General features: G+C 44.5%; 1 protein-coding gene across 1 annotated transcript in view; it reads left to right on the top strand.

Annotated features, from left to right (window-relative positions):
- LOC311194802 (cell surface hyaluronidase CEMIP2-like) overlaps nucleotides 1-12,963 on the top strand; it is a gene marked incomplete at its 5' end in the record, with an annotated part of 55,787 nt that extends 42,824 nt beyond the window's left edge. The window contains 6 exons of the mRNA XM_084268015.1: nucleotides 3,650-3,832; nucleotides 5,703-5,916; nucleotides 6,647-6,748; nucleotides 8,980-9,140; nucleotides 10,433-10,542; nucleotides 12,611-12,963. Of these exons, the coding sequence (XP_084124141.1) occupies nucleotides 3,650-3,832; nucleotides 5,703-5,916; nucleotides 6,647-6,748; nucleotides 8,980-9,140; nucleotides 10,433-10,542; nucleotides 12,611-12,831 (991 nt within the window). The 3' untranslated portion in view covers nucleotides 12,832-12,963. The remainder of the gene's footprint in view (nucleotides 1-3,649; nucleotides 3,833-5,702; nucleotides 5,917-6,646; nucleotides 6,749-8,979; nucleotides 9,141-10,432; nucleotides 10,543-12,610) is intronic.
- Between the last annotated feature and the right edge of the window lie 2,366 nt (nucleotides 12,964-15,329).

Genomic DNA, 15,329 nt, shown 5'->3' with positions numbered 1-15,329 from the left:
ACTTTGGGCTTGTTCTGAGGATTGTAAATGAGGTATGTGTGTGTATATGTGCAGATCTGTGCAGATATATATCTGCCACTAACCCAAGAACAGGAACATTTTTGCCTGCTTTTTTTACCTTTCCCTTGTCTTTTTTGTTTTGTTTTTGCTTACCCCAGGGAGTCTGCTCATTGCCAAAACATAAGAAAAGTTTTTTAACACTTTGCCTGATGTTTTTACTTCACCTGAAAGAGCCAGAACTTCAAATGCCAATATTCTGATGAAAAAAAAAAAAAAAAGTCAGACTCCTTGGGTTTGTTTCACCCAGCCATTTCCAAAAGGAAATAAACTGGCTAAACACATTCATAAAGATGACTGAAATGCACTGTGGGGACTGTGGAATGACAGTAACAGAGGGGCCAAAGTGTCAGGTTTTGTGCATGCTGGTGTCGGCAGACTCTCAAAAATTTTCCAAGTGGTGTTTGAAACTGTTAGGACCCACTAAACGCTGATATTTTTCCTAGAGCCTATTTAGCTTTTCTCCTTCAAGTGCCTTTTTGTTTTTTCCTTGGTAAATGCCCATAGGAAAGTGTTGGCCTGATGAATGAAAAATGTTCCTTACTTCTGAAATGAACTGAACTTTATCGCTAGGAATGATTGTGAACAAGGTTGCTTAGTTTTGGGGTGAAAATATCTTAAATAGCTCAAGTTAATCTCCTACACATGTTCATATGGCTTTCATTTAAACTGACAGCTAATTCCAAAGTCAGGCTTTCACCTAATAATGTTTTTATTTGTTGCTCTTGAAAAATACTCCTAAGAATGAGAGTTTAAAAAAGGAATCCAATGTATTGCTACATTGGGAAGCATTTTGTGTATCGATCAGTCTGACTTCTAGCCCTTGTGTTTTAATTTATTTTTTTCTCCTTTTTTTTTGTGCTGGTCTTTAAGCATAAGAGCATCTAAAGCTACAGGTATTCCCACAGTGTTCAGGCAGGGGTCTGAAATTACTCTGAATTCATCATTTTGCATCTACTATTAATTCAGTGGGTCTTTTTCTTGTTAGTGCTGTGTGTGTCCCTAATCCTCCCCAGGGCATTTACAGAGATCCCAGGTGACACACTGGTACCAACAGCAGCAGAACAGGGACTTATTTTTCTTATTCTCTCTGTGGATATCCACCCCAGAGTAGCAGCTGGAAAATAAGACAGAATGGAGAGGTTTAAGCAGAGGAACAAAACAGGAGCCAGAGTTTATTGACCACCCTAAAGTGAGGAGGGCTTCCTGCCCTTGAGCCCCAGCCAGGAGGTCCTTAGTGGCTGGTGCAGTGGCCAAGGAAGGCACATGCACATCTGGTTTCCTTTGCACACAAAGACCAAGACGTCCCATGCCTGATTGATGCTGTATTTCTCCTTTGGTTTTGGCCCCAGTTGGGAAACGGGCATCTCAGCCCCGTCCCCGGGCTGCTGCGAGGCAGAGTCCTCTGGACCACTCTGCAGTGGTGCTGCTGTTTCTTGCTTGGCTTTTCCTGGACATGGTGGAGCCCAGTTCAGCCACACAGATAGGTATTTGAGAGGGTTGACAGTGGATTTTGCACAAGGTGAAGAACTAAATAGGAAGCTGTTAAGATACCACCAAATTAAAGAGAAAATAACACCTTATTATTTCCTATATATACATAACGTATAACTTAGTACCTTCCCTTCTCAGGTCTCCTCTCAAGCCCTTTGTGGTGGGAATGTACTTCTTTCCACCTCTTCCCCCACAAATTCCAAAGTAGGTGCTTTTCATTTGTTCTTTTCAATCTTGATCTCATTTATTTCAGCGTTTCACTGTGGTTGTTCACATGCTCACTAGGCTCGTGCTCTCATATTCCCAAATGCCCCAGCACCTCAAGATCCCCACAGCTGTGGGGGTTTTCACACTTTTTCTATGTTTGTTCTTCCATTCTCCAATTGCATTTCTCCTTCCCCAGGGAGGTGGCAGTCAGTGTAGCACAGCACCAAAGCTGGCTCCCAGCATCTGAGGGAGATGACAAGCCCTTTTTGTGACGGCGTCTTCAGGGGATGAAATGTGCTAACACAATGCAAATCACCCTTATGAAACAGCCAAATGTCTTGAGACTCCATCCTAAAAATATTCCACAAACATGGCTCTGGTGCATTTCTTTCATTTCCTCTAGTCAGAGGCCAAATCATCTGAAAATATATCCGTTTTCTAGCTGTCCTGTGTTATGACACAGCTGGAGTTGGTTAAAATCTAGAGGGCAGTATCTGGCTTAAGCTGATGGGTCTTTGTGTGGCTTTGATTTATTATTCTAGAACAGCCTGTCCCCTCTTCCATCCTGTAGATAGTTTTGTTTTGTTTTAATGAGAAAACCAGAAAAAGACTGAAATAGCTTTGCTTTTGTGTTCTCCATCTGTAATGCAAAGTAGAGGCCTAGGCATTCAGAATTCCAGATTTCTCCAAATCAAAGCGGTTTCCCCCCATTTATTGCTCTGCAGGCAGGGATGGGTGTTGGGTTGTTTCAGGGGAGCCTTTGGAGGAACTTTGTCTTCCTGAGTGAGCCTTGTAGGATCCAGAAAGACAACTGACAAAGGTGGTATTTCTCTAAGACAAATTTATATCCTCACATTTCACGCAGGAAGCCAGGTGGTTAAAAAAATACATTTAAAGCCTGGATGGTTTTGGTACTACAAGAAGAGCTAACCACAGCACTGTTTCAGGCACCTTCATGTGGCACACCAAGCCACTTCAGAGGCTGAAGAGAGGGGAAAAAAAAGCGCTAATTATCTTGGTATTCAATTTTTCTTTTCAAGTCTAAACTTCTTTGCATCCCACAGACTGGGAGGGTGTTGGGTTTTGTGGAAAATCCTTCCCGTCAGCATCCGAAGTGCACCGTAGCTGCATCTTTTGGCTCGGAGCCGCGTACAAAGGTTTCTAGTTTATCACTAGTTTTTTCTCTGTGAGGGTGGTGATGCAAATCACAGGCTAAAGGAAAGCCACAGAGGTGAGATTTTGTAAACGTGCATGCTGGAATTCTGGTACACAAGAGTTAAAAGATGATTTAACTTCACCCTTCGTTACTCTAAACTGGTGCTGAAGAAAGAGCGAGGGAGGTTTTAATAGAAACCGTAATAATAAACTTTGCTGTAAAGTGGAGGAAGCAGGTCTCTTTAGACCGTGGCTCTGGTTCAAGTCAGAGATTACTTTCTAATTCCTGAATCTGTGCCCCCGGTGAAACGTCTGCTGGATGCCGGTTCCCTCTCCCGCAGCAGCTCCGGATGAACTAAAACAAGTGCTGGCTGCCTCAGGAGACGTGAGTGGGTATGCAACTGGCTCTACTGCAGCCTTATGGGGCAGGGAAGAGAAAATCTCTGCTTTTAAGCCATCCTGGCGCTTGACTCAAAGTCCTCTGAGGTCAGCCGGGGTCCCTGGATCAGACCTTCGTAATAAGCAGCCCTTGTTTCCAGACAAAGCAAAAAAACCCTGATTTTCTTTGGCTTTGAGGATTTGTTGTGTATTTTTTTTTAAAGGAGGAAGAGAACCTCAAAGGACATTTCTTTGTTTTCCCCTGAAGACTGTACTCTTGGCTGCAGACCATCTCTGCTGCACTCAAGCCCTTAAGTGCATTTTTTCTCTTTCTCCCGCCTCCCTTTTTTGCCAACAGAGGTGACTGGCTGCGTGTTGCCCTCTGCTATCCCAGGGAAGCCGTTTTCCAGGTCGTGGCAGATATCTACCAGCGACGGACAGGGACGGTGCACAGTGTAAGGCACTACCTTGCCGCTCCTTCCCAGGCCAGCGCTCTCAACAGGACTGGCGAGCGGCTCTTCTATTTCGACAGAGCATCGGGGTGAGCCACATTGCCTCTGAGGGTCCCTCAACCAAGGGGTAGCAAAGCCTCAGGGTCTTTCTCTTACCAGCCCCAGCACCTCCTTTGCCTTTCTCAAAGCTAAAATTGTGCCTTACATACCTTGTGTGGTCTTTTCACTGATTTAAGGTCAAAATGGATTCACAGGCTGGAGTAGCTGGGGTAGGTCTGTTTCTGTATCACTGAGCAGCAATTTGGATTGCCACTAAGAAAACTGCTGATCTTTTTTATCTGGATTTAGCTCCTTTGAGGCATTCCTGCTGCTTGGATTGCTGCACATATGGCTGTGGTGGAAATGCTTGTGAAAAGGCATTGCACCCCAAAGGACCGTGAAATGAGCAGTCCCTTGTGACTGCTACAGCTCCAACACAGAGAGAGTTTGGGAAGTTTCAACTTCTTCATATCCCCGTAGTGATTCCTAAAATCATTGCACTTTAAAGATTAGATTTTGCCCAAGAAGGAGAGCACCATAGTCCATCTCTTATTTCGAAGGCATGAAGAGTCCCAGAGATCTTGCATGATCTTTGTAGGAGTCTAGGACTCTTTTGGTTGAAAAAACATTATGAAATCATGTTTCTCAGTCAGCTAAAATAGGGAGGAAAAAAAGTGTTCTGTGGTCTAACCATGGGTCCCATGATGATATACCTGACTAAGTAGCCACCTCAGGAATCAATCCACAAGTGCCAGATTTGAAAATGAGATGGGATATATTTATTCATTCAGCCATAACACATGAGTGATCGAATCCTGGAATTCCTTCCCCGCTAACCAGGCTCCCTGCTGCTGGCCAGGTCTCTCTCATGAGAGAGTAACAATTCACTAAGTAATCCTCCTTTTCTTTTTTTTTTTTTTTCATTGGGGGAAGAAAAAAGCTACCCAAATTCTGTAAACAGGGTGTTTACTACTGACTAGTGAGGATTATGGTTACACGTGTGGGTCTGTGGGGGAAGAGCCATTAGCTGCCAGCCACTGTCTGGACCTGGTACATGCAGATTCACGGGTCTAACCTAATTCTGGCAGTATCAGCCTTTTGGTTTTCTGTCTAATTCAGCAGTAAGGGTTTTTTTTTTTTTAGACTTTCAAAGCACAGAAGTTAGGGGATTGGCTTTTTTTTCTTTTCCTGTTGTTGTTTTTTAGACTTTATTTCATAATCAGTGGGATGTTTCCCCTTCTTTTTTTAACCCCACATGCTGTATCCTTGGAGAAGAACCAAGCTTACTCATTCTTTCTTCCAGACAAATAGAAACAAATATTTAGTTTTAAAAGAAATAGAAAGAAAAATGTCTTTAAAGCTCAAGTATCTTTTTGATCCTGGAGCTGAACTGAGCTGTTTATATAACTTCCTCAGCCTGAGTTGCCGAATAGACACTATTGAAAACATACTTAGAACTGCTAGGAAAAAAAAAAATAAGAATTCCAAAGTCCAGCAGACCCGGCTGCTTTAGAGCTTTTGTCATGCATGCCTAGGGCTAAGCTCTGCCTGTGGGCCAGGACTGTGCGACACAGAGACTGGAAAGGGAGACGCTGATGTTTCCAGGCAAGCCCGTCTCCTTTTGCACAACAGCCTGGGTACCACTGCTGCTCTTCCTCTGGTGGGATGCTACCATGACTGGTGGGAGTGTGGGACTGCAAGTACTGGGCATATGGGCTGCAAGTACTGCAGGTTCTCGTCATGCCTGGATGAGAGGGCAGCTCAGCCTGCATCCTTGCAGAACCCATTTTGCAATGCCAAGACAGAGTTGGTTTCTGATGTTTGAAAAGGGAGGGATAATGCACTTTGGGAAGTGCCTCTACTCAGTTTTTCCTCTGAACACACGACAGCTCAGATCCCTCTGTTTGTTCCCATTTATAGGTACCTATTTGTTCACCTGCAAGCCCACGAAGCTCGGAAAGGACACAGTTACTGCTCTCAGCAAGGCTGTGAACGTATTAAAATCACGGCACACATGAACCCAGGGGACTCCTGGAGCTGTGACCCAAACCCCTTCCCACAGAGGCCAGCAGCTGCCCAGCACCCCATGTCCCAGCACCCAGCTGGGCCGTGCAGGGCATGTGGGGCCCCACAGGTACCTACTGCACGAAACAGCATCCGAGGTTATGCAGTGTACATACATCTGCATGAGGTCATTTGTTCTTGTGGTGTACAAGGGAGAGCCATAGGGAATTCCCACCCATGAACCTGCCCCGCTTCATGTAAGCTGTGTAGAGGGAAGGGGTTTGCTATCAAGTTTGGCAGCTTTTTTTTACTGTGCTGCAAAGATACCCTCAAAGAGATTGCCCCACTGGAAGCATGTGAATGCACAGGCTTGGCACCTTTTTCCTCTGAAAAGAAGCAAGAGGGCTTAGATTGGATTAGTTTTGAATTCCAAAGTATAACATTGCTGCTGAATTTCAAACTGGTTATTAGGAATAATTGGAGAATTATAGCCACATTCTTATCCTTTACTGTAAATTCACACCATTATAAATCCGAAAGAATTGTTTCAGGCTCATACAAATGTGCACTTGAGTTTATAGCCAGGCAAAATATATGAAATCCATATTCAACTTTTAAACTTACTTGGTGGCAGAGTGCCCATCAGAGGTCCCTGCCAACCAGCATTGCCATCATCCTTTGATAACAAATCAAAATGACTAATAACGAGCACTTACTTGTGAACCAGCATCACAGTTTTAAGTAAAGAATTGCTAAAGTTTTGCAATCATACATATGAGCATTGGTACCTGGTGACATTTTGTTGACAAGAACCTGCTAGCAAGCCAGTTTTTAAGTCTCTGCCTCTGGTTTGATTGCAGCTTGCTATCACTAGCACACCCTCAGTCAAGTACATAAGGGTCCAGATCCAGTCTCTCGGCAGGGCGGACATACAAAACCACTTGACGTCTGCGTTCATTAAGGTATGTTGTGTTTTACCCCATTTGACATGGTGATTAAACAGGGGAATCTTTATCTCCAAGGAAAGGCACTGTCAAATCTTGCTGAGCCTTGGCAGGAGGAAATGGGAAGTTCCTCTGGAAGAGGCAAGTGCATTGTTCTCCCTTAGAGTTAACTCCATTAATGTCACTGGGAGTTTGTATTCTATTCAGATGAGGATTCGAGCCCTTAGGGAGAAAAAAATAAGTGCCTTTTGTCACCTTAGAATAAGAATTAACACCACCACTCTAATCTAGAGGAAGGGAGGGGAAATAGTGCACCTGAAGTCATTGTGTACAAAGGATGTGGGGGGAAAAAACAAGTTTGTTTTTCCGATTTTCTCTGCTGGTGATGCACTGGAAGATAAAGCTAACTACATTTCCCTACTGAAGGGGTTTGGAGCTGTCAGGTTGTCCCTGCACATGCCTTCCATGTCTGACCAGAGGGTGAGGAGTGACTGAAATCATGTGTGCCCAGGCTTACGTGCCTTTGTGCTATTGAGTGATAATTAATGCTGACAAATGCCAAGCAAAGCTGGTACAGCATCCTTAAGGAGGTTTCTGACCATGTTCACTGACTGCATCATCAAAAATGTATTCAAAGCCATTAGCAAGCAGGTGTCACTGGGGCAGCAACCTGCAGTGAAGTGCAGAGACCTGCGTGTGTGCAGCACTCATGGGACTGGCCTAGTACCCTCCAAGCTGCATTGTCTTTTCTCAAGCTTTAACACCAAGTATTGTTTTTCAAAGGAAGTTTTATTTCTGACACATGTACTGAAGTAAAAGCCCAGTGGGCAAATTATAAAGATTAATGTCTAAAGGAGGATTCTTCCCCTAAATATTAAAAGTTGAGGGAAATTTGGAAATGAAGAAGTGAAGCATAGGAGCCCACTACCAAAGCACATTTTGTTCTTGCTTTGCTGAATAAAACGCAAAAGTCAGGAATATTTTAAACTTAGAACCCAAACTGCCCAGGGAGTGAGTGAAGAGGGTGTGGAGGTGCCCTGCTCCAGCTCCCCTGGGGCCAAGTGCTGGCTCCTTGGTGGGTCTGCAGCATGCGGGCAGGGGACAGACACACAGCAGGGCTCTTGCTTTTGCCAGCAGCTCACGCTGAGGTCAGTTTGCAGTAGTGGTTGCTCTCTGCTCTGTGTGCGTCCAGACTTTGACACACTCCACGGGCTAAGGAGCAAGAGACAGCCAGCACCAGGCAAAAGGTTTACTCTGCCTTTGCTCCTCCTTACTCCCCTCTGCCCACTCACTGCCCAGACATTCGTGTTTCCCTTACCCTTGGCCCCTATTGCATTCAGCATCCTCCGACATCTTGCAGTAGCCACTTTTTAACACTTGGCTCCCTCCCTCAGTCCAGCCCTGTTCCCTGGAGGCATTCATATGTCTCAGATTGATGGGATGTATCTGAGCTCCCTGGTGCCTGTGGGCTTTGGACCACTATGTGGATTACAGTGAGATGTCATATATTTTGGGATCAGCTTTCTGACAGCCTGACCTTGGCATACTGTTGCACTCCTTGGCAGAGATTGTACCCTCCCAGGCTAGACTGTACCCCAGGATGCTGGGGAGATGCGCCAGTGCCATGCACCTCAGAGAGCCTTTGCCTTTCTAAAATCAAATATTGTGGCACATCCTGAGAGGTGTAACCTGGGGAAGGAGCCCTTGCTGTAGGAAAGGAGGGGAGTGGGATCCACTTGAGCTAGAACTTCTTTAAAGCACTGTGGCAGCCATACCAAGAAGGAATATTTTGAATTTGATATTTACATTTCCAGGGAAAACAAAAGAAGTCCATGTGTCACTTCTATTCCCTCATCTGTTGTCTCAGCACCTCTCCCTTGCTCCATGGTCAAATCTGCTGTGCCAAGTGACAGTGATTTCCCCCACATGGAGATAAACTGTCTTAAGACTGAACTAAACATTTTACTCCCAGGATTCTTGGCTTCCCAAACATATCTTCCCGATACACAAAAGATGCTGATGACCTCATTTCTCATGGTTTTGTACTCCACTGATAACTGAGGGCTTTTTTTCCTCCTGCCACTGACCATCTATAAGTGATGTTACTTCATCCTTGCTAATTATACATTTAAAATTATAGGGTGTCCACCCTTGAAATTTTCCTTGCAACTCCTTTATGGAAAAGCAGGATCAGAGTCTGAAGCTCCCCAGCCTGTCTCCATAAAACCTGTCTCTGTTTTCTGTTGCAGATAAATGACACAGTTTTCCTGTTCAACAGCCGTGGGATATTCTTCGTGGTGCTAGATGCATGTACAGGAGCAGTCGTGAGTAGGAGGCACTTTGACACAGTTACTGGTGAAAAGGCTGCCAGTGCAATAACTGTTTATGTTCAAACATTTATAAAAGAGAGGTAAGCAAACTGCTGAGAGCCTGGTTCATGTAGTAGCCTATGGCTGATAGACAAAGAAAGAAAGAATGACCTACTTTCATAACCAGACCTGTGCTCTGAAGAAATCTGGCACAGATTAAATATGTACAAATCCCAAATACCACCCAGATTATAAAAGAAGCGGTGTCCCTCTCCCAGGATTGCAAAGGTCAGAGCAGATGGAGACAGGTTTTCTTTAAAACGAGCTATTTCTTCTAAATTAACAATTAATTTTCCAGCATGGAGTACCTAAGGTCCTTGCAGTAGCATTTGCAATCCTGCACACCTAACCCAGTGGCCAGCAGTTTCCTGGCAGCTGATGATTCAGTTTTCCATTTCTGAAACTGTTGGTTCCTGTTTACTCTTACTGATTGTTTTCCCCTCTTGTGACAGATGAAAATCATAGGTGTGCCAGATCTTCCATTAGGACTTTTCGTGGTGCAGCCAATGAGCAGACCTGCCTGCTTGTGGGCTCTGTTACCTTGCATGCGTCCTGGCAATGGTCTGGATCATCTCTGCTTGTGCCTGTCCCACATTCCTTGTGGTTTTGTGTGTTGCCACATAAACATGGAACAACAGAGATTTATAGATAAATTCTTGGCTGCTGGCAGAAGCAGGTCAAATAACCAGAAAACAGATTTTCTGTCCAAGGCATTTCTGAGGAGTTCATGACCAAAGATTTGAATGCTCCTGAGCGGTCACATTTATGCTTATGCACATGAATAAGTACATGCATAAAACACACATGGTGGAATGTATATCCACACAATGCCTGCGTGTTGGTTTGATGTTCTGCATGTGTAGGACGTGTATTTTGCAAGGCTAGGCATGCAGCTCAGTGCAATCAGTTGTGCAATCTGAAATTCATCTCAGGTACAGTTCACCAGGACTGAAAGTATATCTGTGAGGGCCAAAGCTGGACTGAGGCTCGACTGAAAAACAAACCAGGGTTATAGATGGTTTCAGGGCCTCAGGACTGCACAGCAACTAATTTCTTCTGTGGCTGAGTGTCATGTTCCCGTAAGGGATGCACTTGCAATCATTGGTGCTTGTTTTGATTCCGTGTGAAGCACAGGTTTAACTTAGGAACATTTAAGCAAGAGGCTTGAATTTAGGAAAGCTTACCTGTGATTGAAATCAAAAGCAACTTAAGCATGCTCTTAAAGTTAAGCAAGCTCCTAAGCCCTTTTCTGAATTGGAGCTTAAAGGTCTTGCAGATTCTTCAGGGAAGTAGTCATTTGCCATCGTGTGGCATTTACTGTCCTTCTTTTCAGATCACTTGTTCTCGTGTGCTCCAGAGACATTGCAGACGTGGCAGGGAGCTCTGAAATGTCTGTTTTTACCAGGTTAGGTTCAGCAAAGCCTATTGTCTTCCAAAAGCAAGGTAAATGTATTTATTCTACCATTTTTCTTTTGCTTAGAATTACTGGTGTGTTTCCCTACCAAAGCTGTGCACATACTTACACAGTGGTTATCAATATATTTCCTACCACAGTACGCCAGTGTAACCTACAAACATCTTTTTGCTTAGGGATGGTGAGTAGGAAAGTTATTTCAGGGTTTTGACTCTACCTCACCAGTAAGCAGCTGCATGCTGTAAGTTTTTCATCCTAAATGGAGCTTGTTTTTCTAACAACAAAAAATGAGAATAATTTTATAAAGTTTCCATCTCTAAAATTCAAGTGCTTTGCAGGAAAAACAATCATAAATGGAAGGGTTGGTAAAAAAGAAAACAGTCTGAAGTGAAATAGGAGCTATTTAATTTTTTTGAATGGAAGGAAAGTGAAATCACTAGTTTTGGAGAGCTCTGATTACACTTTTACTTTGTATTGCTACAAGTAATCCATTGGTATCATTGGTTCAGGAAATCCGTGCTGGGTTTCCTACTGAAAAACTGGGATCTACTGAGTCCAGGTTTGGGTGAATAATTTCAGTGAAAAGGAAATGAAGAAAAGAACCTGACAGTTTGATTCAGATTTCATTTGCAGAGATCTCTCAAGCAGAGGTCAGGTGGAGAATTGACCATACATCCAGCTTCTCTTTCTTCCTCAGGGGTTTGGGGATTGTTTTTCCCTACTGCTTTACTGAAATTTATATCAATTTCTGCTTCAAATTTCAAAGTTTATTGCTTGGGACATTCCAGGGTAGGACAGCATAGTCTTTACAGCAGAGACAGTTTGATTCCTGAGTAGCTGTTTTTTTCTTTTATCCTTTTAAAAGCAAAAGTTTGAGATTTTTTTGTTTGTTTTTGTCCTGAATCTTCATTGCTTCATTCTTTCATCAAAGCCCCGAATACTTTTGAAAGGAATTTTTTGAAAGGAATTTTTTTATTAAAAAGCAATCTTTTTTGTTTGTTTTATCAAACTTTGTTCCCTGAACCACCTGTGCCGCTCGCTTGGACCCAGCACTTCCAGGTCATTTTGGGAGCTGGGCTCAGCCTTCAGCCCCAGCTGCTCTCCGGGAACAAAAAGCAGTAGGAGGGGCCACCGCCGTGCTGGTTGCTTGCAGTCCCCTTGCCCTGCTACTTTGGTGGGATGCTGGTGGCTGGCAGTGGGACTAAGCTGCTGCTGGCTGTTAATATGCCACCCCTGATTTGGATTTGCTTTTCCTAAGGGCAACAAGGGTGTTCACCCACGTGTCTGCCCTGATTTCCAGGCTGGGTTATTATGTTCTGCTTCATGAGCTTTCTCCTGCTGGTTCAGGTATGCACACTATTTGGCTTCACAGCTCCAAAATGGACTGCATGCAGAACTGGTCCCTGTGGCAGGGGCTACAGTTCAGGGATCGCTGGTGTATTTCTCCCAAGTACATATTGCTTCTGCCAGGGATAATGCAAAAAAAGCTCCGATCCCCTTGACCCCAGTGGGATCAGGATTTAGGGTCTCGTTGCCTGGTTTTGCAAAACCTTACTTAAATTAGAAGTGTTTATAGGAGTAATCTTGATCCAACCAGCTGCAAATGGCCTTGGGATTCTTTGCAATGAAAAACATAATATAAACACAAGACATTATTATTAAAATGGAAGAATACATAATGCCTTTGTACTTTGTGACAGCAGAGGACCAGAGCAGAGTCAACATGGGGAATAGTTCAGGCATAACAGGAAGAAACTGATGTAAACTAATAAAAGAGGGATTCAAAGTGCCTAAACATTTTCATGTAGTCAAGTATGAAAAAGTAGCAAATAAAAAGGGCAATACAACGTTCCTGCTAACTGAGATCTGGGAACCTGTCTCAGCTTATTGATATACCTGCAGCAGAGGTTACAGCTTCAGCAAGCCTCACTCCCTCTTTCATCACCCCTTTTTCTCTCCTAAATGTTGTTATTTCAATCTGAGGAAAAAAAGGAAGGGCTAAGAAGTTTCTGTCATGTGTGGAGGAAGCCCGTGGTGTGCTGCTAACACATGAACCGACCCATCCAGAGGGTCACTCTCTTTGTGTCTGTTTTTCAGGGAGCTTTGCCATGCTTGGTTATAAAGGACAAGCCAAACCCTCCTGGATCAAAGTCCTTAATCATGCTGGTTATCAGAAAGCTGCTTCTCTACGGCATTATGTTCCCTTGAAGCTGAAAGAATATCAATGTCCAGCTAATGCTGATGAGTCACTAAAATCTGCTTTTTCTCAGAACGACTCGGAGCACATCTCTGTGGGGCCCGTGGCACCCCAGGATTAGCCATCACTGGGGCAACACCAGCCAAGAAAGCCCACCGCTGTCACCACAACCTCCTCTTGTTTCTACCAGATTGTACCAAACTGATGGTGTTCACTTGTATATTTTATGACTAATAAATAGATTCTCATTTTACCCACTGTGGCAGAGCTTTATTTTTCAAGCAACGCCTCACAGAGCAGGATAGGAGAAGTCTGTGGGCAGAACTTCCCAAGGAGAATCATTTTAAAACATCCATAACTTGGTATCAAAAGGTAAGTTTCAAAGGCAAAAGTTTCCTCTTCAGAATCATAGGGGCTGGAAATGAAATTTGGCATGGAAATGTTAGCAACATCCAGGGAAAGAGATGGAATTCTCCCTTCGCTTCTCTTTTCCCTCCATCAGTGTCTGCTTTTAAGAAACCTTCAGTGTCCATCTGCTGTGGCATCTTAGGTGAAATCAGCATCACCTGCTTGCAGTGATGGGTAAGCACGCCGTGATTTTATGAAAATACCTTCTAATCAAACCAAACATAACAAGGAGTTATGAATGTGTCTCTGTCCGTAGGCAATGACTGGTGAAATGATGTTTGTCCACCTGATGCAAACGTTTCATTAAAGACCTACAGGAATAAACCCCAGGATAAAGTATGTGCTGCACAGGGCAAAGCCTCGCGTTCCTTTCAGACAATGCTCACATTGATTTTCTGTTCCCATGCAGGGCTGAAATACTGCTGGCATTAGTGCCTAATTCTCTGTGATATTTTTTTTTGTTTATGCTGCTGCTTTTTGAAGTAGAGACAAAAATAGAGCTTTGTATAACAACCGCGAAACAACCGGTGACTTCACTGACCTCAGCTTGAGTACAAAGTTACCCTGAAATGATGAAAGACTCAGTTTGGTTTGAGTGTGACGGTACTTGGTGACAGCAGGGAAGGGGCAGGTGATTTCAGGCTGTCCATGTCCTTGTCACACAGGTAGGTGACGGCTTTGTTGCCAACGTCCCGTCGTGTCTTTGAAATTCTCAGAAATGGCCAAACAAGTTGCTAGAGGGAAAGGTTAGTGCTTTGTTGGCCAGACTTTCGCTCCCTGGTGAGTTAGTCGCTCTGGCATCCGCGCACCGGGCAGCTGATATTGTGCCTCTGAGTGAGGACTGAACTCCTCAGCTGGGACGCTGGCCTCCATAAGACACATACTGACTGGTGGCTCTTGGATGTGGGGTGAGAGGACACCTGAGGGGTTTACAGGCAAAGGAGAAAACCGTGGCTCCAGCCTCACGTCAGGTAGGAGAGGGGGGAGTCAGGTTTGGCTGGGGGAGAGGTCCTGGCTTGCTAACCATGTGAAGAAATCACTGATGCTGCTCAGTAAAGGTAAGATACAGAGTGACGCATAGGATATCGTGGGCCTGAGCTGGTTCCCACTGCCAAGCAGTGGAGGCTGATGTGCTTGGTGCCTGTGAGGAGTGGTACAAGAGCCTATGTGGCTGGGATTGACCCTCTGAGGAGGTCCCTGAAGTCCTTTTAAACTCTTATTAGTACCTATTTGTTATCATTTCTGAGGTTGTGCAGGGAAAGAAAAGTAAGATGTTTTTGGCTTATGAACGTAAGCCCTACGTTGGAATAGCTACTTACAGAGCAAGCTTTTAGCTTATTGGAGATTTATTTGATAATCTGTGACAGGTCCAGACCCTGGATCCCAATAAAACTTTGCAGAGCTCTAACCCCAGGCTGAGACTAAACAATTGGCAAAGGATGAGTCTGGTGAAGGAAGGAGAGGAATGTGCCTAAACCTCTGAAAAATCTCTATTCCTCCTCCTGCCCCAGAAGGAGAGCAAACGGCAAATGTCCTGGAGAGGAAGGCATGGAGCCGTGGCGAGCCAGATGCAAACAGTAAAGTACCACAAAAGCAAAAAGAAAAATATTTACATCCTGATACAGTTATTTGGGTAGTTTAAAACAGCAGTTTGAAAAAGATTCAGGATGCTGTGATCCTCTTCAGCCACTGCACACACTCTCCTTACCTCGGGAGGGAAAAAAGTCTTCAAACCCTCTGCAGAGGGTACAGTGCCTCCACGGACCCTTGGGACATTCAAGACCATGTTCTCAAAGCCTACTGCTGCCTTGTCATGCACCAGAAGTCTGTGTGTGTGAAGCTGCGGGGGTAAGTGTCGCGTGGGCGTTGCGCTTGTGGGAAGTTGTTGTATTCCCCCCCGTGGATTTCCAGAGGAGAATGGTCTCCACTTGCATGCTGGAGTCCACATGGACTCTGTGTGTTCACGTGGACCCGCAGTTAACCTGGGCATGGTCCATACATGTAATGCATTCAGGATATACGTTCTGCACTGGGAAGGCAGCAGCTCTGGCGCTCCCTGGAAGCGTTAGCTTGGCTGTGCACTGAGTCAGCAGGCACAGCAAAGTCAGTGCACCCTGAACTTCCAAAAATGAGGTTCACCTTCCCACGTCTTTGATGCTTTGAAAACCACATGTGGTGGGTGAGGATTTAATTCAGTGGAGTGCTGAGCAC

This window comes from Gallinula chloropus (assembly GCF_964237585.1).
Source record: "Gallinula chloropus genome assembly, chromosome: 9".
In the NCBI taxonomy this organism is placed as follows: domain Eukaryota; kingdom Metazoa; phylum Chordata; class Aves; order Gruiformes; family Rallidae; genus Gallinula; species Gallinula chloropus.
Note: the sequence above shows the minus strand (reverse complement) of the source record. Positions and strands in the feature narration are given on the sequence as shown.